The 26,171-nt window shown below is 39.9% G+C and overlaps 2 protein-coding genes across 3 annotated transcripts; both read left to right on the top strand.

Annotated features, from left to right (window-relative positions):
• The first annotated feature begins 1,848 nt into the window (after positions 1 to 1,848).
• On the top strand, positions 1,849 to 10,685 carry parp10 (poly(ADP-ribose) polymerase family member 10). Its single transcript, XM_067611515.1, has 11 exons — positions 1,849 to 2,244; positions 3,684 to 3,859; positions 4,119 to 4,361; positions 4,483 to 4,713; positions 4,802 to 5,823; positions 5,994 to 6,206; positions 6,641 to 6,767; positions 6,842 to 7,855; positions 8,597 to 8,730; positions 8,804 to 8,978; positions 9,068 to 10,685. The coding sequence occupies exons 2-11, from the start codon at positions 3,685 to 3,687 to the stop codon at positions 9,364 to 9,366; spliced, it is 3,633 nt and encodes a 1,210-aa protein (XP_067467616.1). The 5' UTR covers positions 1,849 to 2,244; position 3,684; the 3' UTR covers positions 9,367 to 10,685.
• Positions 10,686 to 11,423: 738 nt separating this feature from the next.
• On the top strand, positions 11,424 to 26,171 carry cpsf1 (cleavage and polyadenylation specific factor 1). 2 transcript variants are annotated; one of them, XM_067611513.1, is made up of 38 exons: positions 11,424 to 11,567; positions 12,273 to 12,438; positions 12,534 to 12,561; positions 12,668 to 12,801; positions 12,897 to 12,977; positions 13,070 to 13,221; positions 13,409 to 13,555; positions 13,652 to 13,791; positions 13,927 to 14,037; positions 14,163 to 14,256; positions 14,338 to 14,425; positions 16,098 to 16,253; positions 16,433 to 16,484; positions 16,568 to 16,641; positions 16,737 to 16,811; positions 16,936 to 17,016; positions 17,343 to 17,438; positions 17,533 to 17,712; positions 17,843 to 17,984; positions 18,142 to 18,320; positions 18,521 to 18,660; positions 18,751 to 18,931; positions 19,032 to 19,238; positions 19,326 to 19,415; positions 19,504 to 19,650; positions 19,746 to 19,898; positions 20,174 to 20,290; positions 20,573 to 20,663; positions 21,830 to 21,914; positions 23,619 to 23,760; positions 23,939 to 24,091; positions 24,288 to 24,464; positions 24,841 to 24,907; positions 25,015 to 25,062; positions 25,154 to 25,309; positions 25,503 to 25,632; positions 25,724 to 25,862; positions 25,956 to 26,171. In XM_067611513.1, the coding sequence occupies exons 2-38, from the start codon at positions 12,295 to 12,297 to the stop codon at positions 26,001 to 26,003; spliced, it is 4,425 nt and encodes a 1,474-aa protein (XP_067467614.1). In that variant the 5' UTR covers positions 11,424 to 11,567; positions 12,273 to 12,294; the 3' UTR covers positions 26,004 to 26,171. The 2 variants fall into 2 exon arrangements, with proteins under 2 accessions (XP_067467614.1, XP_067467615.1); XM_067611514.1 differs by lacking the exon at positions 11,424 to 11,567 and adding an exon at positions 11,780 to 11,798.

Raw genomic sequence — 26,171 nt, 5'->3', positions numbered from 1 at the left:
ATGTATTTAGAACTCATGCAGTACAAACTCCAATAAGGTAACACTCAGTATGGAAAACGGATCAAGCAGGCTCATAATAATAGGCTGTAGGTTCTAGTGTATGGAGGTCTATTAGACTCTATCGCAGCCATCGTATTTATAACTTAGCCATTATCTACACTATACATTCCATTAAAATCACTAAATGATCAGTACAAACACATAGTTTCATCTGAGAATACATAGTTTCATAACTTTTATAAATTATAAAATAAATTAAAGGTGTTCATATGCTTGTAGTGCCAACCATGTTCAAACATCAGTATTGAGATCCTTTTACCCCAATATAAATATACTCTATTCCAAATAAAAGTCCTGCGTTGAGATTTTTTTACAAACCAATATGTTTGAGCATTAGCAAAATATGCTTAAAGTATCAAAAGTTAAAGTGCTTGTTATGAAAATGACATCCTTTAGAGTGTTACATCAATATATATTACATTATTTTATTGTTATTATGGATGTATGAACATGTAAAATGTAAGATGATGATTTGAATGTTATAGCAGGTTGAGGTGGAGTTAATTTCAATTTCTTTATATACTGTTGTGTAGTTTAATATATAACAATGCATCATGTTTTAAGCTGATTAACAGTCATGAATAATGAGTAACCTAAACAATTATATATAGAATATATATATATATATATATAACTTTTATATAACTTTTATATTATATAATGAAATTGAAAGTTCATTCTTGACCTTGGACACAGCAGCTTTGAATTAAATCCATGATCTTCATTAGCAGAATAAATAAATATCATAATAACAAATAAATAATAAATACATATACTAAATGAACCTTGTGGTGAGATTCTTTCCTCAACTGCTGTTTACAAAGTCAGGAATGAACTATGATGCTCAACAACAGGATGAAGAAGTCAGAAAAGAAATGGAAATGTAAAATCTGCAGGTAAAGTCCATCTGCTGAGGAAGATCATGTGATTTGATTGAGAGCTCCAGAGCAGCCACTAAATGGATCTTGTTGTGGCATTGTTTTCTGTAAAATTCTTAAATACCTATATATATATATAGTATCAGACAAAAGATTGGACACACTTTCTCATTCAAGTGAATGGCAAGGTGTATCCAAAGTTTTGACTGGTACTGTATATACAATACATAGTATAATATAATAGAATCAGCTTTATTGGCTAGGAAGGCCTATGATCAACATACTACTATGTAAATAAACATCACTGTGTACAAACAAGTAGGAGAAAAATAGATACATATAGAAACAACAAATGGATAACAACATAAAATGTCTATATACATGTAAAACAGTTGTTAATCGTAAAACAGGATACAGTACAAGTAGAGCTGAAATAAATATTGTATGGGTAACAAATAAGTTACTTAATACACATACAGTAGGTAGTTATGTACAGTATATACAACCTGCTCAAATATATATATGTGATAGTGCTGATGGCTGATGTGTATACACGTTATTGCATATAATATCATATATTATAATAAATTGATATTTTTCATAAATATAAATAAAGCCATTATAAATGAACTGCTGACACTAGTTCATTCAGTGGGGTAGTTTTTTCTCCATCTCTTTATTTATAGAAAGCATCACTAACAGCATGTCTGACATTAAAACAATAACAGAAAACATAGCATCATACTGAAATAAAGATAACATAACAGGCATGACTTCCCTTTCAGTTGGTTGATACATTCAACATGGTAACAGGACAAAGAGTAAAAGTAATAATAATAAAAATAAACAAAATAATAATATAAAATAATAACTGAAGAGAAAAGCTAGGCAATAAAATCTGATTTCTTAAAAAAATATTGGAGCATACTAATTGTGCACATTTCTTATTGTTTATAAGTTGGATAGTCCAAATATTACTTTAATCATGAAAAGTTCAAACGATGGGCGAAACCTGGAGAACTTGAATTCATGGTTGCGAAATGTTCCCATTAAATGAATAAACAGAATCTCTAGTCTTGTTTTGATAGTACATTGTAACATCCATAAGTTACAGCCTCTGCTTCCAGCCCCTTGAAAGTCAGCGGATTGCTTCCATAGACTGTATAAAATTGGTGCTTCCCCTTTAACACGTGCTGCTGATGACGCCACCTGCTGTTCAACAGGCACCACAACAAGGAAGTACTTGGAGACTCCGGTTCAACTCGTCTGGACGGTGTTTTGAGCAAATGTCGTCCTCGTAGCCCAGGTAAGTAATGTTCCAGAAACGTGTAAACCCCTCGTGAAAATGTATTTTGTCTTTCTGTCGCCAAAATGAGAAGCATTTGCTAAAAAAAACAACAAAAAAACACAGCTTCAGTGTGTAAACATGGCAATTGTGGATAACGTTAACGTTACTGGTTTCACTTTCTAGTTTAGAAAAAAGAGAGCAGAGACGAACTTCAGGTGAACTACGCAGTAAAAAATGACAAACAATACTACAGTGACTCTATCTGTAAACCTGGCAGGAAGACGTTTTCTGTAGCAAAAAATAAACACCAGCATGACGTTTCGGTCCTGGAATATTGTAGCTGTTGTAAAGGCCTAGCTTCCTGTGACATGGAACTTATTGTAGGCCATAATCACTATGACAGGCTGATATCTATTATCTGTCCACTTATACGTCAAGTACTCCCTAAAAGAACTTCTGTATAACATCTCAGACAGAAATACGTTTGTTTCGGTCAAAGTTTACTCGAACAGAATTATGACTACTGTAAATTTAATTTGAGTACAAGTGTGTTGTGAGTCAGTCAGTAAAAACATAGACTATGGTACATATTCTTCATTTTGTTATAAAAGTGAACATAACATGTGGTCTTTCCCATATGCTTAGGGATTTACCAGAAATATACTTCTTAAAGGTTCATAACATGCTAAATTAAAGCAACACAAACTCATGAAATGTTTAAAATGGACACTTTCTGTTTAACTGCTCTTGGATGGCCTAGAAACTTTGTTCTCCTTTGTGGAAGTATGTTACATTTTACTAGTATGATTAATAAATTAAATCATGTAATTCATAAAAGTTCAGTTACAGGACCGAGCTGCAGGACAGGTGTAACCGAACTGTGTTGCTTCTTTGTGTGGGCAATATGCACAAAATTATCAGTAAAACCTGGTTCAACACAACATTATCTTGTTATGAATACAGATTATCAAACTAGTAAGGTTCATGGTCACACATTTTTAACAAATGCACATTTTCATATTGTTGTTGTTATTATTGTTATAAGAAAATCCTATCATTTTCCAAATATACATTATATAGTCTTTAAGTAATGACACTGTCATGCTTTGTATACATTAGAAACTGTTAACTATGATATCTAAATATGACAATTTTGACATATTATTATAGGTAGGGTGGCATTATTTGCAGTGATATAAAATAGAAGAAAGAAGCAAATTCTCACATTTAAAACAAGGAACAAGCAAATGTTTGCTGAAGTATTTACTTATATGGATGCAGTGATTGATAATATAGACTTAGGCACAAGCTTTGACCCCAGAAGAGTGGAAAGTAGACTCTTCTGCAAAACTTGTGCGTCATTTATAACATTTAAGAAGCTGTAAATAAATAAGATAGACTTGTTTGAACCACCTACACTGTCGAAAGCCTACCTGTATGTTTTTTGTATGTTTCAGGATGCCAGTTGAAAGCCAGGAGGAGAGGTCGGTGGAGGTACTGGCGCTTCCTGAGGAAGTGGATGAGGAGCTGCTGTATCTGTACTTTGAGAATAAGCGGCGATCTGGGGGAGGTCCACTCGTCTCTGTGGAGAAGAATGGTGACCGTGCCTTGCTGGTGTTTGAGGAGGCAGAAGGCAAGTGGCAAAATACACTAGCCTATATACTGTTGCATATTTTGTAAATGTGGGCCTATTTTAGCCTTTGATATTAGAACACTCAGATTTTTCCCCCCAATGACCCAGACCTTCTGTTAAAGCTTTAAGTTCTCCCTCCTATCTCCAGAGGCATTTAAACAGTAATGTATTGAAAAGACACTGAATGGAAACAGTGCAATAATGTCTCATTAACATATGCTAATTCTACCTTTTATTTCTGTTCTTATCATTTTGACAGCTGCAGCCCAAGTGCTGTCTAAAGGGCACCATGTTCTGCATAATGTTGAGCTGAGTGTGAGAAAGCCTGCCTCAAAGGACCGATACAGGCTGCTGCTGCGAGGGATCAACCCCAACACCAGCACTGAGATGATAGAGCTCTATGTGGAGAACATGATTGGGTTAAACTTGTCAGAATACACTCTGTATCCCTCAACGGGGAGAGATCTCATTCTTATTCACCTCAGCCAACCGTTCTCCAAAGGTATCAGAAATGCACCTTTTTCTTTTCTTGATGGATTTTTCTAATGTTTCTAAATGCTAAAGCTACATTTTTCATAGCATTTGTGTGTTATACAGATTTTTTTTATTTATTTGTTTTCCAGATTTACAAAACCTTAATGCAAGAATCGCCAGGCGGGCACTTGATGGGGCCAAGGTAACTCTTGAACAGATTGAGCAAACAGACTCCATTTTAGTGGACAACCTGCACCCAGGCATCACTTCAGACATGCTCAGTTTGTACTTTGAAAGCAAGCGAGGCGGGAATCAGAAGGTGAAGGAGGTCACCATGCTTTCAGAGGGTACAGCCAAGGTGTCGTTTGTCAACTGCGAATGTAAGTTTTGCACGGTACACCCTTTAAAGCTCTTTCATTGCTCCCTTATGGTTGTCTTAATGAATAAAATGTCTTTTTTTTTAAACAGCTGTGGACCCAGTTCTGGATCACTCACACAAGCTGGATGATTCTGAGCTCTTAGTGAAGCCATATTTTGACTTTCTTCATCCTGCAGAAAGGGTACCATCACCAAACTCTGAAATTGGGAGCAAAGATATGACTGAGAGCAACTCTGCAGATATGAGTGATATTCAAATGCAGACTCTTCCTCCCATAGAGGCCAGTGCCAACAGCCACACTGACCTCTTTCAGACGACCTTGGAACCTCTTGCCACCCCTGAAGTGGTTGAGGAGGTTGCAGACGAAGTCATGGAGGATCAAACAGAGGACATAGCTACACCATCGAGCCATATTGCTATAACTGACCCAGCAAAACTTGCTTTGTTTCAACCCAGCACCCTTCTACAGGACATTGAAAAGGCTCACCCAGATTTCACCATACAAATCAGAGATGATGGTGTGCATGTTGCTGGACTTGACACACAAATATTGGAGCAGATAAAGCACACCATCTTGGATTTTTTTGCCAATGTGGCTGAGATTCAGTTTACCCTCAAGCCAGAAGAAGCTCAGCTCCTTTCCAGAAAAGATGTAAAAGAGCGGCTATTTCAAACTATGAATCAAAGTGGGTTGCCCGCTGTGTACACTGTATCAGACTGTAATGTGGCTGTATCATCACTATCCCAGAACTTTGCTAACCAAGCATGTAGCTTTTTGAAATCCCAACTTTGTCACTTCAGCATACCAGTGGACAAGGAGTATGAATGCATGTTATATTGCAGAGAGTGGTCCGAGTTCCTTCAGGCTCTAGGTTTCTCCTCTGTGTCAGAACAAGGAGGTAATATAGATGTGTTGACTCTGAAAGGGATGGAGAGTGAGAAGCAGACTGCTATCCTGAAGTTTCTCACTACACCCATTGAAAGGGAGACAGTCATCTCCATGGAGCCAGGCATGCTGAAATACATCCAGATCCATTGTCATCAGCTCTTGGCTGAAATGGACCAAGTGTCTATTTTTCCACTAGAAGCAGAAGACGTCTGTGGGTTAAAGGTATGTGGTGTATCGGTATCACATGTAGAAACAGATTTTTGATGGCAGTGGTGACTGAATGTTTGGTTTTGAAGCGTCTATTTTGTTCACTTCTGGTATTGTATTAATCAATGTTTCTGAGATTCTAATACTCAAGAACTGTTTCATGTATTTTTGAATGTACCTGATAGATCCATGGCCATGCTGCAGCTTGCCAAATGGCTGAGGAATTGCTGCAAAGTGTGGTCTCCTCTCTCTGCACCAGAACCATCACAGTAAATGTTCCAGGAGTGGCTCGCTTTCTCTGCGATGAGGAATGCAAGAGCATCATGAAGCAGATGGAGACCAAGTTTCAGGTCTACGTCAGCCCAAAGCAGTTGCCCTGGGAACCTCTGCCACACCAGGTAACAAAATGATTGAACAAAGCAAAAATGTGCTTGTCTTTTTTGTAATTCAAACTACAATATGCAACTTGATCCAGGGAGTTTGTTATTTTTACACTTCCCCACAGTTGGCCACTTATACCAGCTGTTATTCCATCATGACAAGTACTCTGCCTTAAAACAGTATAGCCTGAGGTGTACTTCACCATCCTCCACAAGGCAGAAGTGAATGCTCCATTTTCCCATTAAAAAAACAAACAAGGCTCACTGTGTTCTCGAATAAGTCTTGTCTGCTAAAAGTTATAGCTTCACTGTACTTATTTTTCTGAGCTGGACTGTACTTTGCTTACTTAGTTATCATACCCAATTTTTAACAGTTTCAATGAGATATCACACAGCGTGTACTTCAGGTTTATCATTCTGTTTTAATAAAACAGTTTCATTTATAATTTCAGGACATTTTTGAAACTGCATGGAACATGATGTCCTATAAAAAATTCCAGGAAGTGTCTATAGATGGTTCTCTACAGGAGTTAAAATCGGATTCAATGCAAACAGATCTTAATGGAGCTACAGACAGAGGTAGTATCTGCTTCCCTTAATATTTTTTTCCATATTTCTGCGCAGTTTCAAACAAGCTGTTCATATCTTTGCAGGCCTTTTAGAGGATGCAAAGAAAATTGTCTCAGCCATTGAAGAAAGACCTGAAGACAGTGTGTCCAATTCAGATCCAAAGGATGACATGGAGGATTTGGACCTGTACACAGCAGAGGAACCGACCAGCCTGTCAGACCTTAAGTCTGATGTGACAGATGTTGATGCTCCTCAGCCTTTAACTGAAGGGAATGCTACAGGTGGGTTACTCCTGCCAAGTGATGGAGGTCTGGGCCTTTCTAGCAATCTGGAAGAAGAGGCCCAACTGTCTCTAGCCATCCAGTACTCTATGGAGTCCAGCCATTGGTCTTTGGAGGATGAGGAGCAACAGCTGCAAAAAGCCTTGGAGTTGTCCAAGAAAATGATCCAATGTGAAGGCTCCTCTAGTAGTACTAACAAGTCCCCCCAGGTGGATCAACCGGAGAAGGATTGCGATATTAGCTTACAGGACACCATCAAGGCAGCTAACACAATCCAGATAGTTGTGTTTGCAGGTTACAACTGTGACCTGATTCGGGTGGACATAGCTTTCGGGAAGAAGGTAAACCAGAGGCAGGTTGAGGAGAAACTGGAGCACCGGAGCATGAAGAACATGTCTGATTACCACAAGAAGTGTCTGGAATTGATCAAGAGGAAGCACGCAGTTGAGATTCAAGTTGTAGGTACCATAATCACTGTTTCTGGCTTTAACGACTATGTGGCCGGAGCAATGCTGGATGTGAAGCTGCTGCTGGAGAAAATACCCAATTGGATATTGGACCGGGAAATCCTGAGGACTGTCCAGTGGGTGCATCATGACTCAGACTCCCCAGACAAGATTCCTTATTCACCCGATGCTACAGTGTTCATCGAGAACGCTTGGAGGATGAAGCTGAAAACAGTTGATGTTTTTCTCAACAATCAGCCCCACATTATCAATTTTGAAAAGATGCAGGAATACAACAAAGCTTCGGGGAAATCTGCGAAAATCTCCAGGAAATTGCTTAATTTAGGAGATTTGGAGGAGGATGTACCAGGTAAAGGGAACTTTATTGTGCTCTAGCGCAGAATGATGTAGTAAGAGTTTATCAAACAAGTCAAAAGCAGCCTTTTAGCGGGAAAGTTAATTTAAATTCTCAGACACCATATTTATCTTCATAACATTATCTCATGTCTTCATCAAGGACCACAATGGAAATAAGTTTTTTTAGTCTTTTTATCTTTTTATCCTTTTTGTAAATTTGTTTGATTTAGTGTTTTGCTTCTCTTAATGTCGACTAAACCTTCTCAGTAGGGTTAGCTATCTAACTCTGTTAGTGTTAGCTTGCTGGCTAAAATGCTCTAGCTTCATTTACTAGTATGTACGCGTGTATATATAGTGATACTACAGCAGTATGCAGCACAGTATATGGATGCTTAACATAACGTGCACTGGCTGGTGTCATTTGACAAAGAAAGTTAGCTTCAGCTAGGTAGCTAGCTCAAAAGACTAGTGCTCAAGTGTATTTAGCTACTGGGTTTGCAGGTAAGATAGCTAACCACACAATCCTCAGTTGCTCCACTGATGCATGAGGAAAATAGGGGATAGAAAAGCAAATAAATGTGTGCCAATACCAAAAAACAAGAAAACTAAGCAGCTGAATTTTACGCATTTAACAATATCATTCATCAATGTATTCAGTTAAATTTTTGGCTGTTCTGATAATCTTTTAATACCCATTTTGTGACTCCGTATCTCTGATATCTCTGTCTATTAAAACGAAATCATTTATTAACAGAAGAGGAATACTCCCTGCTATCAAACCTGCCTGAAGCAACAAAAGTCAATGAGGAATCTGATGAATTTCAGAATGTGGTGAAGAATTTCTATGAGACCATACAGGAATACCACAGCAAGATCAGAATCATACAGGTGAAAAAAAAACCCTACATATTTTGCAACAAATTATTTGGTGTATCTGTAATAACATGAAGTTTTTCCCCAGGTGGAGAAGTTAATGAATCGATTGCTGTACAATCAGTACAAGCTAAAGAAGGCAAGCGTTCTGCAGCGAGCAGAGTACCCGGAAATTGAACGGACACTCTACCACGGCACTAGTGAGACGAGCGTGAAAGAGATTTGCGTCCACGGATTCAACAGAAGTTTCTGTGGAAAGAATGGTATGTTTTTATAAAACACTTCTGTTGACTTGTATTCAATTTGTCTCATCTTGAGTATCAATTTCTAACGCAATGGTTTCTCCACATAGCCACTGTTTATGGCCAGGGGGTGTATTTTGCTGTCAACTCTGCACTGTCTGTCCAGGATCAGTACTCACCCCCAAACGCAGACGGACACAAGTATATTTTTGTGTCAAAGGTCCTAACAGGAGACTTCACTAAAGGTTGCCATTCAATGAAGACAGCCCCGCTGAAGGAGACCAGTGATATTCCCCTCAGATATGACAGTGTGACAGACGACATTACCAAGCCATCAATGTTTGTCATCTTCAATGATACACAGGCTTATCCAGAATATCTCATTACATGCCAGAGAATCCACCGCTGAGGGAATGGAATATTAGTTAGATTATTGACTGTGAGATTTTGAAGAATGGACTGCTTTTGTCTAATGTTTCTGCCTTGATTTTTAAAAAGTGCATTTGATTTATAAAAGGGCTAATGTGTTATGGTGTACAGTTGGGATTTTTCTTTCATCATATTGTTTCTGATCAACATTTCATCAAGTTCTTTACTGTTGACTGTTTCATCAGTTGCTCTATTTTCAGTTTTTCAGTTTACAACAGAAAGACAAACAGCTGAACTGAAAAAAAACAAACAGAGAATTATTTTAATTGAGTAACTTTAAACATGCCCCGTAAGCATACTCAGTCTTTAAATAGGTGTGACTCAGCAGGTATTAAATGACGTTACATTTGTAGTAATTGGTTTGGCAGATCTTATCACTTGAACTTGGAAGCATCCAAAGTGTGTTGTAATCAACCATAAATATTTTGCTACAGATTGTTCTTGATTTTCCCTTGTACATTGAAATTGTATTAATGTCAATATATATACAGATATGTATAACTGGTAGTTAACAGTGCTAGATTCATTGCTGTCTAACATTAATTACCTGTAGGAGGTTGATGTGAACTTTTCTCAGTTTTTTCTTTCCCAACTTGACTGTATTCCTACAATCTGAAGTAGCTCTTTACTGTCTAGCATCTGCAGTTTTTTCTTGTGGCCATCTGAGAAAAGTTGATATAGCTCAGAGAAAAGCTCCTGAATGTAGTAAGAGTAAACTACAGGGTATGTTGGAAAATTAGCAGTCCCAGATCCACTGCTTGACAGTAAAAAAAAAACAAAAAAAACCTTATTGAAAGAAATGATCACCGTGATAACAAACAGCCTGTGTTGAAAATAACTAGAATTATCCTTAATCGTAATGTTGCTAATTATGCTATTTTTTTAAGTTTTAAGCAACAGTATCTATACTCTATTGTACATTTTAAATTTTGCACATCTGTCACATCTACTGTGCACTTTCAAGGAATGTGTATTGTTATTTTAATAAACACAAAATAACTTGTGAGAACATAGGCTGCATAATTTGTGGATGTAATCATTGAATAACTGCCTGTTTCTGAATCATTTTCCATCAGTGAAGTACTTGGATGACAAATCTTTGGTTTGCTTATGACTACTGTCTGGGAATGTATTTACTGAAGTTTTTTTTTTTTTTTAATTTTGATTTTATTACAAATATTGTAAAATTATTATTTTTGTTTTGTTTTTAGAGAACATTAATGTGCAGTCTTAACAGTCTTAAGAAAGACCGTTATTATTATTATTATGAAGAAAAATAAAGCTTAAAATGAGAAACAAGTTTCTGAGGGTATTTTTGGGGGATCTGTCATTGGTGAGCTTCAAGCAAAATTTAATCTAGGGCACATCACCTATTTTACTCTGTCATTCTAAAAATGTTCAGGCTACTGTAGAAAGTATTTGCTTAGGAAACTAGTGTAAGATAAGTGCACACAGCAAGCCAAAGAGGTATAATTCAGCTGTAAATGTAAAGCTGTACTGGGCCTGTTGTTTCACTACTGTTTAATGTGACATTTTTTCACACTGAAGCAAGCTCTAGCTAAATCTTAATGTTGTTAGGTTAAAACAATGTTTGAAATTTTATCTGTAGCTTCTCTATTTATTAAAAAACTTAAAACCGTGATTTGTGCACAACACAGTTATCAAGGTCCCCTGGAATTTACCTTTAGAAAACAGGTACACCTCAATTGAACTGCATCAGAATATTAGTTGTTTTCTACAGGTATATGGTGAAAAGTCAAATTTATATTCATTAGTAATCAGTTCTGTATATTTCGTCCTTAAAAAATTTGTACCCTCACTTATGGAGATTTTTGTTTTGAAAAGGGAGTATTTTGCTTTGAATAGAGGAATAAACCTGATAAAGTAAAATATTCCAACAATTTGTTTGACTATGGCATTCCAGAGACTACCCCATGTTGATGTCTGATTTTTAAAATAATGAGGAACTGAATATGTTCTTCTATTAAGGGTTTGAACTGTGGGGGGCAGCAAGACGCCTCGGAGCAGCTAGTCTGCCAGATATAGAAACAACGAAGAAGATTAGCGCAGCCACAACATAACCACTGCTAACTGCCTAGTAACCCACAAAATATGACCTCTTAAATGTGAACAGGAGAAGAACCAATAAAGCTACACACTCTGATAACGTTTTTGATATAGGTACGTTGGCAAGTTTAATTCACAATTTGCTAAAACTAAGAGTCAGGTGCAAGCGCTGTGCCCTGCTAGCTAACACGCTAACTACAATTAAGGAAGATTAGCACGCCGTTAGCATCGCTAACGTTACCGGCTTCTCATTCACACTAGTCATAACAACACAACTGGACTAATTCTCCTTGCATGTGTCATAAAAAAGTTATGTATTAGACTGAAAGCTAGTTATCCTGCAGGGTAAGACTAATGCTGGCTTAGGTAAAGTACATGGTAACCTAGCTAGTGGTTATTTAGCACATTAACGTTAATGGTATTAAGCGAAAGAGCAGACACTTCCAGTTTTAACCATCTGCGTCAAAGCTAGTTTTAAGAGATTTAGACATTTACTGCAATTATATTATCTTTTAACTATTAATTTGAGACCACATGCCGTCTCCTGTCAGCCATTACCTTGATAACATTAAGCACTGACCAAAATCTGAAAGTTTACTCCACAGCACTTTTTATGAAAGGGTGAGGGTCCTATCTTTAAGTCGGCATAGAAACTATTCACCTTACCATTCAGACTTAGCAAAATGTTCAGAATGCTTGATAGTTTACACTGCCCACCCCAATTTACTTTGGAGAAAAAAATACTTTTGGGTTATAAATAGTATTTGGTTTATTGTACGTGATAAATGAGGGTTTAATATGGATGTTCTCACCTATCAGATGCTGAGGGCAGGCTTTGAAGATGTATGCTGTACACAGACAAGCCCACACGCCCACTGCAGTGGAGTTTTCTGTCTACTGCAACTTCATTTCCAGTAAGGAGAAGAATTTGATTGTTGCAGGAACGTCTCAACTGTTTGTCTACAGGATAATCCACGATGTGGAGGTAACTGCAGCTCTCCATGTCATTGTATCAAGTTTTAAAATATAAACACAAAAAGGCTTCATGCCAAAAATGTAACATGTATGTTATTGTTTCAGAGTACATCGAAGGCAGACAAGTCCTCAGGTATGGCCAGACAGCTTACTTGAAGTGTATACTTTGCTATAGATACGTGACAGAAACTTTAACGAGTGCCTTTGTGGTGAGACTTCTCTCTTTCCTCCTCCTATAGATTCCAAATCTCGTAAGGAAAAGCTGGAGCAGGTGGCATCCTTTTCTCTCTTCGGCAATGTTATGTCCATGGCCAGTGTCCAGCTTGTAGGAGCAAGCAGAGATGCACTCCTTCTCAGTTTCAAAGACGCCAAGGTATCATTGTCTAACCTGTGCACTGCCTAAACTGATTTAAACTGAAAAACAAATAGTTTTCAACTTACTTTTGGGTGTGTTTGTTCTCTCGCCAGTTGTCTGTAGTGGAGTACGACCCTGGGACACATGACCTCAAGACGCTGTCTCTTCATTACTTTGAAGAGCCCGAGCTCAGAGTATGTAGAAACAATAGCACAGTAAATATGTAAAAACTCATGCACAAGTGGATGAATTGTTGAATTAATTTGCGCTCTTTTTCAACTTTAAGGATGGCTTTGTACAGAATGTACATATTCCCATTGTCCGTGTTGATCCAGAGAATCGCTGTGCTGTGATGCTCATTTATGGTACACGACTGGTGGTGTTGCCGTTCCGAAAGGACACACTAACTGATGAACAGGAGGGTGGAGTTGGAGAAGGGTATGTCAGCTGTCCACTAAATGTTCTGCTCATTAACCTTTTTTTTAATATATATACTCTATATCTGCTTTGCACTTGTATCCCTGAAAATCCTCACAACAGCATGAATTCTTATATCTTGAATTCCCCCCTGCACTTGAAAGTTGAGTGGCCATGCTGAATATAACACTGTGAATCTCATCTGCAGACCCAAATCCAGCTTCTTGCCCAGCTACATCATTGACGTTCGTGAGCTGGACGAGAAGCTGCTAAACATCATCGACATGAAGTTCCTTCATGGTTACTACGAGCCCACATTGCTCATCCTGTTCGAGCCCAACCAGACATGGCCTGGGTTAGTACACCACACCAGCTATAATGGCAACTTTATGTCTTTATACGATATTCTGAGGGGTTAACATTTAACTTGTGTTGTGTGTCACTCTGCCAGGCGTGTGGCTGTACGTCAGGACACTTGTAGCATCGTCGCCATCTCTCTCAACATCATGCAGAAGGTCCATCCTGTCATCTGGTCTCTTAGTAATCTGCCGTTTGACTGTACGCAGGTCATGGCTGTTCCCAAACCCATTGGTGAGCTCAGCAAATTCTCTCCTTTGTCACTATTTATAATCCGGAATAATTAATATAGTGTTAGGACGTGTTCCTGGTTTAAGTGTACAGTGTTGCAGCTCATTTGAGTGCTAAACACATATCAAATCTCTTTAGGTGGTGTGGTGGTGTTTGCTGTGAATTCATTGCTGTACCTGAACCAGAGTGTTCCACCGTATGGAGTGTCTCTCAATTCTCAGACAACTGGGACCACAGCGTTCCCTCTGCGTAAGCACTCACATGACACCTGTACCTTCACCAAACACCTATACTTGTATCTTTAATATGTCCTATTACATACCCTTTGATATTTTGTGATACACATCAGTGGATAACATGTTTTGGTAATACAGGTGTACAGGAAGAAGTAAAGATCACACTGGACTGTTCCCAATCTGACTTTATTGCTTACGACAAGATGGTCATCTCTTTGAAAGGAGGAGAAATGTGAGTCATAATTACAACCAGAATGTACATGTACCCTAATGGCAGTTTATGAATCTTGACTCTTGTCTTGGTGTCTTGCAGATATGTGTTGACTCTCATTACCGATGGCATGAGGAGCGTCCGGGCTTTCCACTTCGACAAAGCAGCTGCCAGTGTCCTGACAACCTGTGTAAGTTTATCCTCAGCAGAGAAATAAAGCCTCCGAGGGAGTTGTATTATATTCAAGGACAAGACAATTACACATTCACAACATCTGTCACATTAAAATAGAATTGCATTATGGGTTGTTAGCCTATAACAAACGCATTCTGAGGCTAAGCTGAAGATAATATGAGGCTTTAGCAATCTGAATTTGTCAAACCATGTGGGCATCTGCCAGTTACAGTGTTTTAGTCTGAATTTCCTTGCTAAGCTGTGGCAGATGGAAAGTAACGCAAAGCAGGAATATGGTACTAAAAAGACTGTAACTTTAGAAGATGCTCACTTAATTTGTCCAATGGAAACTGCTGAAGCCTCATATAAGCTTTTGTATAATTTGAGAATGCATTACACTGAATGAAGACTGTAGATTTTGCCCTCCATCTCTTACATTGAAATTACTTTTAGAGGGGAACAATTACAGCAATCAAAAACCCTTCCAATGCACATATGAGCATGTGAGTATTATTATTATTTAAGACGGACAAAAAAAAAAAAAACGTGAACGTGTCCTTTAACTTCCAGGAGATTGGTATGACTTGTATAATGTGTTTTGCTACCACAAAGTAAAACAAGTCGAAAGCATCTCCCGACATCTTTACAGCAGACCAGGGACCAAATCATCTGTCAAGCAACCATGAATTAGTAGTGTCACTGAATGGAGAAGCTCAAGAGATTCAAAAAGTTATAAAATGCTAAAAGTCAGGGAAATTCATTCTGAGCACTTCAAGAGCTCTCCAAAGAGGGGATTTATATTATTCCGTAAAGGTATACTATGCAGGAATTGTTGGTTGGTGTTTGTAAACACACAGCATTCAAAGTTAGGGAGAGAGAGAGCCGAAGACATACTCAGCTTTGTGCGTTAACTAATTAAGTAATTAAACATTATTTTCTGAATGTTTCACAGCGGTTACGTTCTACAGCACAAATAAACACACCTACTCTGCTCTGTGTGTATGTGTGTGTGTGTTGGTCAAACAGACAAACGGACAGCAGAGGAGCAGCACACAGCAGCACTCTGCACACAGTGGAGGAAAGAAGCAGGGAAAAAACTAAATCAAATAAAAGCACAGAGATGTAACCTGGTTGCTGCCCTACGAGTCCTGACCTCACACCCTGTGCGCTGTTATTAGCTGGGGGCTACACACTCACAGTTGGGATCATATTGTGGTTTTAAGTCACAGATTGGATCATTTTTCAGATCAGCAAAAAAAAGAGAGACAAATATAACTTCGCTTTCCGTTTATTCTGTAAAACACTTAAAGCAAGGAACCTTTGCCCATGGTCCACTGCCCAAAGGTTGCAGGCCAGAAGTGCCTGGAACACAGCAAAATAATGAGAAAATACAGGCACAGGACAGGGTCTCTGTAGATACATACAACACCACAAACTCGGCGCCTGAGGGATTTCTTTTGTATAAGTCTATACATTGTTTTTAGTAAAATCCTGCATAATATACCTTTTTAATGATTTCATTTTTCACTTTCATAACGAAAAATCTTTCGGGAAACTTTTGTCACAGGACTGATTAAGTGTTTCTCTTCTTCAAAAAGTAGGGGGATTTTCTAACATAGGAGACAATACAGTATTTGGGTATTACACTATGTAGGTGACCTTTGCATATCTGTGCTTTTCTCCTCTAGATGGTGACCATGGAGCCTGGCTACCTTTTCCTTGGTTCCCGCCTGGGAAACTCGCTGCTCCTGAAGTACACAGAGAAACTACAGGAGACACCACCAGAGGAGGGCAAAGAAAAGCAAGACAAGGAAAAAGAGAAAGAGAAGGAAAAAGATAAACAGGTAAGTTTGTGTTTGTGTTCAATGTGAACGCAGCCTGTTGTTATGAGGCACTATTGAAATTCTGTCTGAATTTTCACTTTGCTTATGCTATCTATGCTACTATGCTTATCTAGTTGCAGCAAGTGACTTAGACACATGTTGTTTGAAAATAGTCTTAAATTGTTGCTTATGAATTCCAGGAGGAACCACCAAGCAAGAAGAAGCGAGTAGAATCTTCCACCAACTGGACCGGTATGTTCCAATTTAATTTTGATATGCGTGTGTGATCCACCACTGCCAATCTGTGTTTCTACTTAATGTCTTTGGTTTGACAGATGAGGTGGATGAGATAGAAGTGTACGGAAGTGAGGCCCAGTCAGGCACCCAGCTCGCCACATACTCCTTTGAGGTATTAAAAAAAATCTATGAATGGCTTTTTTTGTCTATGATTGTCTCGCATCTTTGTTGAAGGTAATGGAAGGTCTTTCCTGTGTTTTCTTACAGGTGTGTGATAGCATACTGAACATTGGACCTTGTGCCAACGCCTCCATGGGTGAACCCGCCTTCTTGTCTGAAGAGGTACAGGCAGTTAAAACACTTCTCGGAGTCTCTGTTGATTGGTTACTGCTTTGTATTTCTCCAACATGCTTTAGCAGGAAATTGTATTTTAAGGTTTCTGCCTTTGATTTCTTCTTACCAACAGTTCCAGAGCAACCCTGAGCCTGACCTGGAGGTTGTGGTGTGTTCTGGCTTTGGCAAGAACGGTGCATTGTCTGTACTTCAGGTAAATCCTCCTCCCTGAGTTTTTCTGTTGTTTTGTGCATGGGTAGTTGTATGCATGATAAATGTTACCGCACCGTCCTAAAACCTGTGGTCGCAAGGGCCGTCTGCCACAAGTCCAGTGACGGTGCTAAAGTGAATTCTGGGTCTACCAGGGCTGCCTCAGAGATCGACGGAGTAGCCTGTAAACACCCCAGACACAAGCTGACACAGCTCTTACATAACTTCTGTGATTTGCAACTCCAGCATGTTGCGGGGTTTATACACAATTCTGCAAAGCCTGAAAATGTTGCACTGTGTTTGAACTGTTTGTTTCCGTTCTGTTACCAGAGAAGCATCAGACCCCAAGTAGTCACTACGTTCGAGTTGCCAGGCTGCCACGACATGTGGACAGTCATCTCAAGTGAGGTCAAGGAAGACAAAAAAGTACCGTTTATTTCTGCCTAACAGCTCGACGTTTCCTCTCATTTATTGTGAGATCTTTTTTTTTGTAGTCAGATGTTTTTTGCTCTCTTCCCAGGCTGTGAAAACCGACGAGTCAGAGGATAGGGGAGAGACGGAGACAGGTGAGGATGGTGAAGAGGGAGAAAAAGACAAGGAGGAGAAGGAGAAAGAGGAGGAGGAGAAGGCAGAGCCTCCTCTGGAGGATGATACAAAGAAGCACGGCTTTCTTATTCTGAGCAGAGAGGATTCAACCATGGTAGGAACACGCATGAATAAACATCTTATGTCTTGTAATATTGATCTATGTTATCTTTTAAACCCTTTCTCTAACTGCTTTCCTTTAACACCGCAAGATAAAACTCAACCACCTCTGTATTTTACTGTAGATCCTTCAGACAGGTCAGGAGATCATGGAGCTGGACACCAGTGGTTTCGCCACCCAGGGGCCCACAGTGTTCGCTGGAAACATCGGTGACAACAAGTACATCATCCAAGTCTCTCCCATGGGCATCCGGCTGCTGGAAGGAGGTGAAAAAACTCTCCTTGTGATCATTTTTCTTTGAAATTTGGTTGTCACAGTAACAGAAAGTAATATAAATAAATGTATATCCATCTTTTTGAAGAATTAATTGTATTGTTTCTATAGCCTGATTCACTGACACATACTGATAAATTCCTCTTTCAGTGACACAGCTCCACTTCATCCCAGTGGACCTGGGCTCTCCCATAGTGCATTGCTCTGTGGCAGACCCTTACGTGGTCATCATGACTGCAGAAGGAGTAGTCACCATGTTTGTGCTGAAGACTGACTCATACATGGGGAAAACACACCGGCTGGCTCTGCAGAAACCGCAGATCCCTGCTGTGAGTAAATCATACCTTTAAAGGGTTTTCATTTGACAAGCACGCCCCCTGCAGGCCAAACGCAAGACCTTTAAGCATGAGTGCATGAGCTTTTGCCCTCTCAGCAGTGTCAAATTGACACACTTTGATTCTGGGCTTCAAGAATGACAACACGCAAACGCACAACCTCATGATTATCTGATTAACCTCTTATTCCACAGCAATCTCGGGTGATCACACTGTGCGCGTACCGAGATGTGAGCGGAATGTTCACCACAGAAAACAAAGTGAGCTGCTCCGTCAAAGAGGACACGATGATCAGGGGTCAGTCTGAAGCAGAGACCATCATCCAGGACCTCAGGTTAGACTTCACAGCCCTTCCACTCTGAAAGAAACCACCAGTCGCCACCCCTGCTATTTATTCATGGATTGATGTTAAATGTTTGTGCAGTAACACAGTGGACGATGAGGAGGAAATGTTATATGGAGACTCTAATGCCAGCGCGGCACCCGCAAAGGATGAAATCAGCCGCAGCTCTACAGCACAGGCGCCGTCTGGAAGTGAGGGAAGCTCCAGCAAAACAGAGCCCACCCACTGGTGTATGATCATCAGGGAAAACGGTGTAATGGAGGTATGGCGTTTCTATAAGATCAGTTAATCAGTGATTAATGCATATTAATGTTGTTACGACAATGACTTTTTCTCGTGGTCCTTGTCTGTTATTTTAACAGATTTACCAGCTGCCAGACTGGAGACTGGTGTTTCTGGTGAAGAACTTCCCTGTCGGTCAGAGAGTGCTGGTGGACAGTTCCTCTGGCCAATCAGCAACACAAGGGGAGGGTAAAAAAGAGGAAGTGACACGACAGGGAGAGATCCCATTAGTCAAGGAGGTGTCTTTGGTCTCACTCGGCAACAATCACAGCAGACCATATTTACTCGTAAGTGTTTCCTCAAAGTTCAGTGACCAGACAAGTCTGTTATAAAACAAACCGGGACAAATGCGAGTATGTTTTCTTGTTTCCTAGGTCCATGTGGAACAGGAGCTTCTGATCTATGAAGCGTTCTCTTATGATCAACAGCAACCTCAAAACAACCTGAAAGTGCGCTTCAAAAAAGTAAGAAATAAGACTAATTTGAAGTGAAGTAAACAAAGTCAGCTGTGGATGAAGTTGATGTTCAGTGCTTGTACTTTACTCTGCACAGGTGCCCCACAACATTAACTTCAGAGAAAAGAAATCAAAGCTTAAGAAAGATAAGAAGGCAGAGAGCGGCGTCTCCGACGAGAGTTCAGCTGCAAAGAGTCGGATTGCCAGGTTCAGATACTTTGAGGACATCTCTGGATACTCGGGGGTATGATGAGTTTAGGATTCCAGCTCCCAACATCAGTGCTACAAGAACTTAAACATCCTTGTCATGTCATTTTACACATTTCCTCGTTGTCTCAGGTGTTCATCTGCGGACCTTCTCCTCACTGGATGCTGGTCACTTCTCGGGGAGCCATGAGGCTTCACCCCATGACCATCGATGGCTCCATCGAGTCTTTCTCCCCCTTCCATAACATCAACTGCCCCAAAGGTTTCCTCTACTTCAACAAACAGGTACACGGAGGACACCTCGTCACTGTGGTTGAGATAACGTCGGTGTTTGGATGAAAGTTTCTTCTTTCTGTCATGTCTTCAAAACTAAACCTGCACTTTGAACTGAGACAGAAGATTTCTCATGGATGTGATTCCACATAAGTCCGAATGTTAATTATTAAGGTCTTTGGTTGTAGAGAGATTATCATTCTAGATTTCAACAGGCAATTTTATTTTTCAGTCACTTTCTAGCTTCTTGAGCACTTATCAGTGTGTCTCTGTGTGTTTTCCCGCAGGGAGAGTTGAGGATCAGCGTCCTGCCCACCTATCTGTCCTACGATGCCCCTTGGCCAGTGAGAAAAATCCCACTGAGATGCACTGTCCACTACGTCTCCTACCATGTCGAATCAAAGGCAAGGATCCTCTCACTCTGCCCACACAGCACCAGGGGCTCCAAAGCAGCGACCTGACACAAATTCAAACTGAAACACGTTCCCCGGACTCACACACCTCCGCTTGCATAACGTGATGCAAAATAAAAGCGTATCGACCGGGCCGCTTTGAAAAGTTTGAGATGAAAGCCCTCTAGCCTTAAAGCTTTCTTACCGCGAGAGAAAAAAATCAATGAGGGTGACTTTGAAGAGATTAGTCTTTGATGTGAAGTTTTTCTGTGTGATTTTTGGCTTTGGCTTCAGGTGTATGCTGTGTGCACCAGTGTGAAAGAGCCCTGCACTCGCATCCCCAGGATGACAGGAGAGGAGAAGGAGTTTGAAATCATAGAACGAGGTCAGACATGAACACACATACACACACCTATTGTTTACAATGGTTCCCAAACTTTTTTGTCTGATGTAGCTCCACAACCCTATCAGATGATCTAAAGTAGCCTTTCATCAACACCAACCATCGTGTTCCAGATGTGTCGTTTCAAATGGATTTGAAACTTCATGTTATTGGAATCTCATATATTACATATAAGTGGATATGGTTATGATTTGTTTTTTCATACTGTTGAATTGTCAGTGTCAAGTTTGCATTCACACATTTCTTTTTTTTTATCTATTTAAAAATTAGTGTTAGCTACTATTGCTACTATTTATCCATTGTCTTTAGCTAACTATTAGAAATTACTTTTAGCTAATATTTGAACCATCTATTAATTTCTTGTAAATAACCACTATCATTTAAAAATTACTCTCAGCTCAGGCTGCAACTAACAATTATTTTCATCATTGATTAATCTGTCGTTTATTTTCTCGATTAATCAATTAATTGTTTGGTCTATAAAACGTTAGAAAATGGTGAAAAATGTCGATCACTGTTTCCCAAAGCCCAAGGGGGCGTCCTCAAATGTCTTGTTTTGTCCCGACCAACAGTCTACAACCCAAAGATATTTAGTTTACTGTCATAGAGGACTAAAGAAACCAGACAGTTATTACATTTGAGAAGCTGCAACCAGAGAATTTTGACTTTTTTTCCCTTAAAAATAACTCAACGATTAATCGAGTATCCAAATAGTTTAATTAATTCAATAGTTGGCAACTAATCGATTAATCAACTAATTGTTGCAGCTTTACTTTTTGTTACTATTTCAACTATTTATTCATTTCTTTCAGCTCACTATTTCACCACTATAAAACTATATGAACTAATGATGTCCAAGCACTTTCAACCACTATTTCCACCAACCTCTGTGCTTGCTTGTTAACTAGTTTTCACACATTCTCAATCATGTTACAGCTGACTCAGATTGTTGTGAGGCATGTCCTGTGCAGTCAGCCTTTCACAGCTGGTAGTTTACTGCTTATTGTGGCAAAAATTTACAATCTTTATCCTGAACACAAATATGTGGATATATTTTTTCGTGAGTTGAGCTACTCCACAACCTTTTCATTTGGAGTTTATATTGTCAGGATGGTAATAACTGTTGTTTCTCCTCCTACTCTCTGCAGATGAACGTTACATTAATCCTCAGCAGGAGAAGTTTTCCATCCAGCTCATTTCTCCAGTCAGCTGGGAGGCCATTCCCAACACACGGTAAAAGCTGTTGTCTTTATATATCGCACCTTTTTAAAAAATAACAACAGTGCAGTTTGCAAAATCAATATGGCCACCTTGTTTTAATAGAGATTAGGTAACCATGAATAAAGAGGTCCACACAAGCTTGTGGCAGTTTTGTTTTTCTCATTTTCTCTGCAGCTGGTCGTCTCACTGGAGGCTTTGTGCTGCTTTAAGTGGAGTTTAATTGGAAATTTTGGGTCATTTATCCAAGTTGTACACAGTTACTTTGATCTCACATGGCTGCTTTCCCTCATCCCAGTGAGGGTCAACTGTTCTTGGTCAACAAATTTGAACTGTGTGCATGAAGTACTTAAGCCCAGCACATAGTGTTCCTTCTGGATATGTTGGCTCACTGATTGTGAGATAATGTGTATCAGTCTTTCCTGTGAAAACACATTTGGATTGGAGAGAGGGCTCAGTGTCAGGAGAACTTTACCCTGCAGTCACTGACATGTAATATTAAGCTGGGAAACAGTCTGCTTTATACAAGTATAAAGTCAGGTTGTGTAAATTTGATTCTACCAAAAACATCAAGAATCCGATTATACTCAGTCAGACAAGCCCGTTGTCGTCTGAGTACAGAACTTGTATGCAGATAAAATGCTGACAATGAAAGGTGGCCTTTGTCTGTGTAATGACCAGCTGCTGTACTGTAGCTGCCACTACAAGCAAAATACTGACAGTTCACTCTCACACATTTCTTATATTCACAACACAGTAAGTAATATCACCAAGGATGGTGGAGGTTTTGGAATTGTAAGTCAATGGAGTATCTTGAAAACGATTGAACAGAATGAAATGAAATGTTGCTGTAGGTGAAGCCCCAGGCCTATGAATGAGTAGCTTGTAGTTTGTTTTGATCCATGTCCAGGACATTTTTTGATGATATTTCTGGGTGTCCTGGTGCCCTTGGGGTTTAACATACTGTCCACGTAATTGCAACCTCCCTCTGGCCAGAACCTTTGTTATATGTCCACTCTCTCCCCGCATTTCCTGCCATGTCCTTGTAAAATAAAGGCAAAATGCCAGAGGGAAGAAATTAGAAGAAATTACAAAAAAAAACCCAAACAACAAATTGATAGGACATTTGAAACTGCTTGATAGGACGTTCTTTAACATTTTTGACACCTACTACTGCAAATAAATCTGACACATTAAGCTCATGACTGACTGTGTCACTATGTGGACTTTTGTGCTTGTTACTGCCTGTTAATACATTCAGAAGATTTAGCAGCCTTGGCAGAAGCCACTGTAGTTACCAGTCTGTTTCAAGTGAAATGGTCAACAGCATCTAAAACCTTCTCCCCCAATACCAAAATCTGTGTCCGAAAACTTTCCAAAATCCAACAATCAGCAAACCTCATGCAGCGATTGGCCAGTGGGCAGGGTGTGAACTCTGTCTTCACTCATTCTTCACACAACTACTTCCATTACTTTGTGTGTGTGCAGCTGAGTGTAACACCATGAATGTGAATATCATCCAATAGTGTGTGTCTGTCACATAACCTGTAAATGTGACATCCAGGGTTTGAATCTAGCATATATCATACCTATGTCTCTATTGGTTGATGTGAATGTAAGAGAGGCACTGTCAGCTTGAAGTAAATGCTGATCCTGAACAGCTGCACATCTGCACTTTTGTTGACCTGACGTAACATCTGAGCGCTCTGTCTCCATAAGGATCGACCTGGAGGAGTGGGAACATGTGACATGTATGAAGACAGTGGCACTGAGGAGTCAGGAGACGGTGTCCGGACTGAAGGGCTACATCGCAGCAGGGACCTGTCTAATGCAGGGGGAGGAGGTCACCTGCAGAGGCCGGGTGAGCAGCACACAGCAACATACTGTTGTTTTGCTCCAGGGGGGTTTTCTTACTGCCCACATCTGATAAAAACAAGAAGTGAAAACCGGCTGTAAACGCCTCAAAGGTTCAGTTCCTGCCAAAAATAATAATTGGCTGTTTTGCCTCCGTTATTTAACTGTTTGATTCTTGTGTTCAGATTTTGATCCTGGATGTGATTGAAGTAGTGCCAGAGCCAGGCCAGCCCCTCACCAAGAACAAGTTCAAAGTGCTGTATGAGAAGGAACAGAAGGGACCGGTGACAGCTCTGTGTCACTGCAACGGATACCTGGTCTCAGCCATCGGACAGAAGGTCTCACATTAGAAAAAACACCACTGTCTCATACTGTAACTAGTTACTGAATGAAAATAGAACTGGATTGGAATGAGCCCTAACATTAGATTTGTGAATTTTGATCCAAAAACTAACGACAACCTAACTTAATACTTAATGTAAATACACAAAGAACGAAGAAGGTTGTGATGGACTCGTGTGTGTGCTCCTGCAGATCTTCCTGTGGGTCCTGAAGGACAACGACCTTACCGGCATGGCCTTCATCGACACCCAGCTCCACATCCACCAGATGTTCAGCATCAAGAACTTCATCTTGGCTGCCGACCTGATGAAGAGCATCTCGCTACTCCGCTACCAGGAGGAGAGCAAGACACTGTCACTTGTCAGCAGGGTGAGGAAGTAACAGACACACAGTGGAACACTTCACCCATTGCTGATGGAAGATACATTTATAATTGAATTCAGACCACCAAATTTGCCAGAATTGAATTGTTCCCTCGCGCAGTTAGATAGGCCCAAATGAAGTTTCAAACTAAACAGGCTTAAGTGTTGTATTGGAGTGTAGAGGGAGATTGACTTGAACCTGTGGGCTGCAGTACACACAGTGGAGTGTTTATTGATTAGGATGTAGAAGTGAGTATTGATGGTCTGTCTCCTGTGGGTATTTGGATTTAATCGAGTTAGTCTTGAAGAGAGCAGCACTGGCAGCTGGAGATAGTTCAGGGGATTTTGGATTGAACTGTTTTCTTCTCTTGTTTTGGGAACAGGATGCAAAGCCCTTGGAGGTTTACAGCATTGAATTCATGGTGGATAACAACCAGCTCGGATTCTTGGGTAAGCTATATATATATATATATATGTATATAAATGCCTTTTGGGAGAAATTACATTTACAGGTTGCAAAAGTGTCGCCTCCATTCTCACTATTCTTTTCTTTTTAGTGTCGGACCGAGACAAGAACCTCTACGTATACATGTATTTACCTGAGGGTGAGTCTTATTGTTGGAACTGCAGATGCATGTTATGTAACTCAAGGTGATAAACTAGTATCACGCATTTAGTTTGTATCTGTGGTTGCAGCTAAAGAGAGCTTGGGAGGTATGCGCCTGCTGAGGCGAGCGGACTTCAACGTGGGAGCGAACATTAACACTTTTTGGCGCATGCCGTGCAGAGGAGCTCTAGACGCTGGCAGCAAAAAGTCTCTGACCTGGGATAACAAGCACATCACGTGGTTTGGTAGGTAGCCCAAACTCTTGCTTCCTATGTCAGATGTTTGCTTTATTGAAACTATGTCACTAAAATTTGCCAACTGAACATGCAGGTACAAGCTGTGATTTTTCAGTGGCATCTGGTCCAGAATTGATTGGGAAAGTTAAATTCTTTCATGTTTGCAAATATTGGACTAAAAAGCCATTTGCTGTTTCCACAGCAACACTAGACGGAGGAGTTGGCCTGCTCCTCCCCATGCAGGAGAAGACTTACCGCCGCCTGCTGATGTTGCAGAACGCTCTCACCACCATGCTGCCTCATCACGCTGGTCTAAATCCAAAGGCCTTCAGGTTCACATCTACTTACAGTGTAGTACTTGTCACATGCTAGAAATCACTGTTCAAAGATGGGATTATATTTTTTATTGTATCTCACATCCAGAATGCTGCACAGCGACAGACGAGGCCTGCAGAACGCTGTGCGAAATATCCTTGATGGAGAACTCCTCAACAAGTATTTGTACCTCAGTACGATGGAGCGCAGCGAGCTGGCCAAGAAGATTGGTACCACTCAAGACATTGTAAGAACTCTAACAGAAGACAGCATGCAGTGAAATTAGTTTTCTTATTCTGATTTTCTTTTCATTTTATGCATTTTTCCCCCCCCTTTCTAGATCCTGGATGACCTTCTAGAGATCGACAGAGTAACTGCTCATTTCTGAGAGCCACATTCCCTCATCTCATCTACAAATGCTGTTTTATACTTAATGAAGAAAATGTTTTGCCATCTTTGTGCAAACCTGATTTGTTTTTCTTACTTGTTGGACAAAAAAAAAGAGGCCCACCATGTTTTTCGTAGAATATTTTGTATTAAAAAAAAAAAAGAAAAA

This window comes from Thunnus thynnus, chromosome 15 (genome assembly GCF_963924715.1).
Source record: "Thunnus thynnus chromosome 15, fThuThy2.1, whole genome shotgun sequence".
Lineage (NCBI taxonomy): Eukaryota > Metazoa > Chordata > Actinopteri > Scombriformes > Scombridae > Thunnus > Thunnus thynnus.
This window is presented reverse-complemented; position numbering and strand designations above follow the sequence as displayed.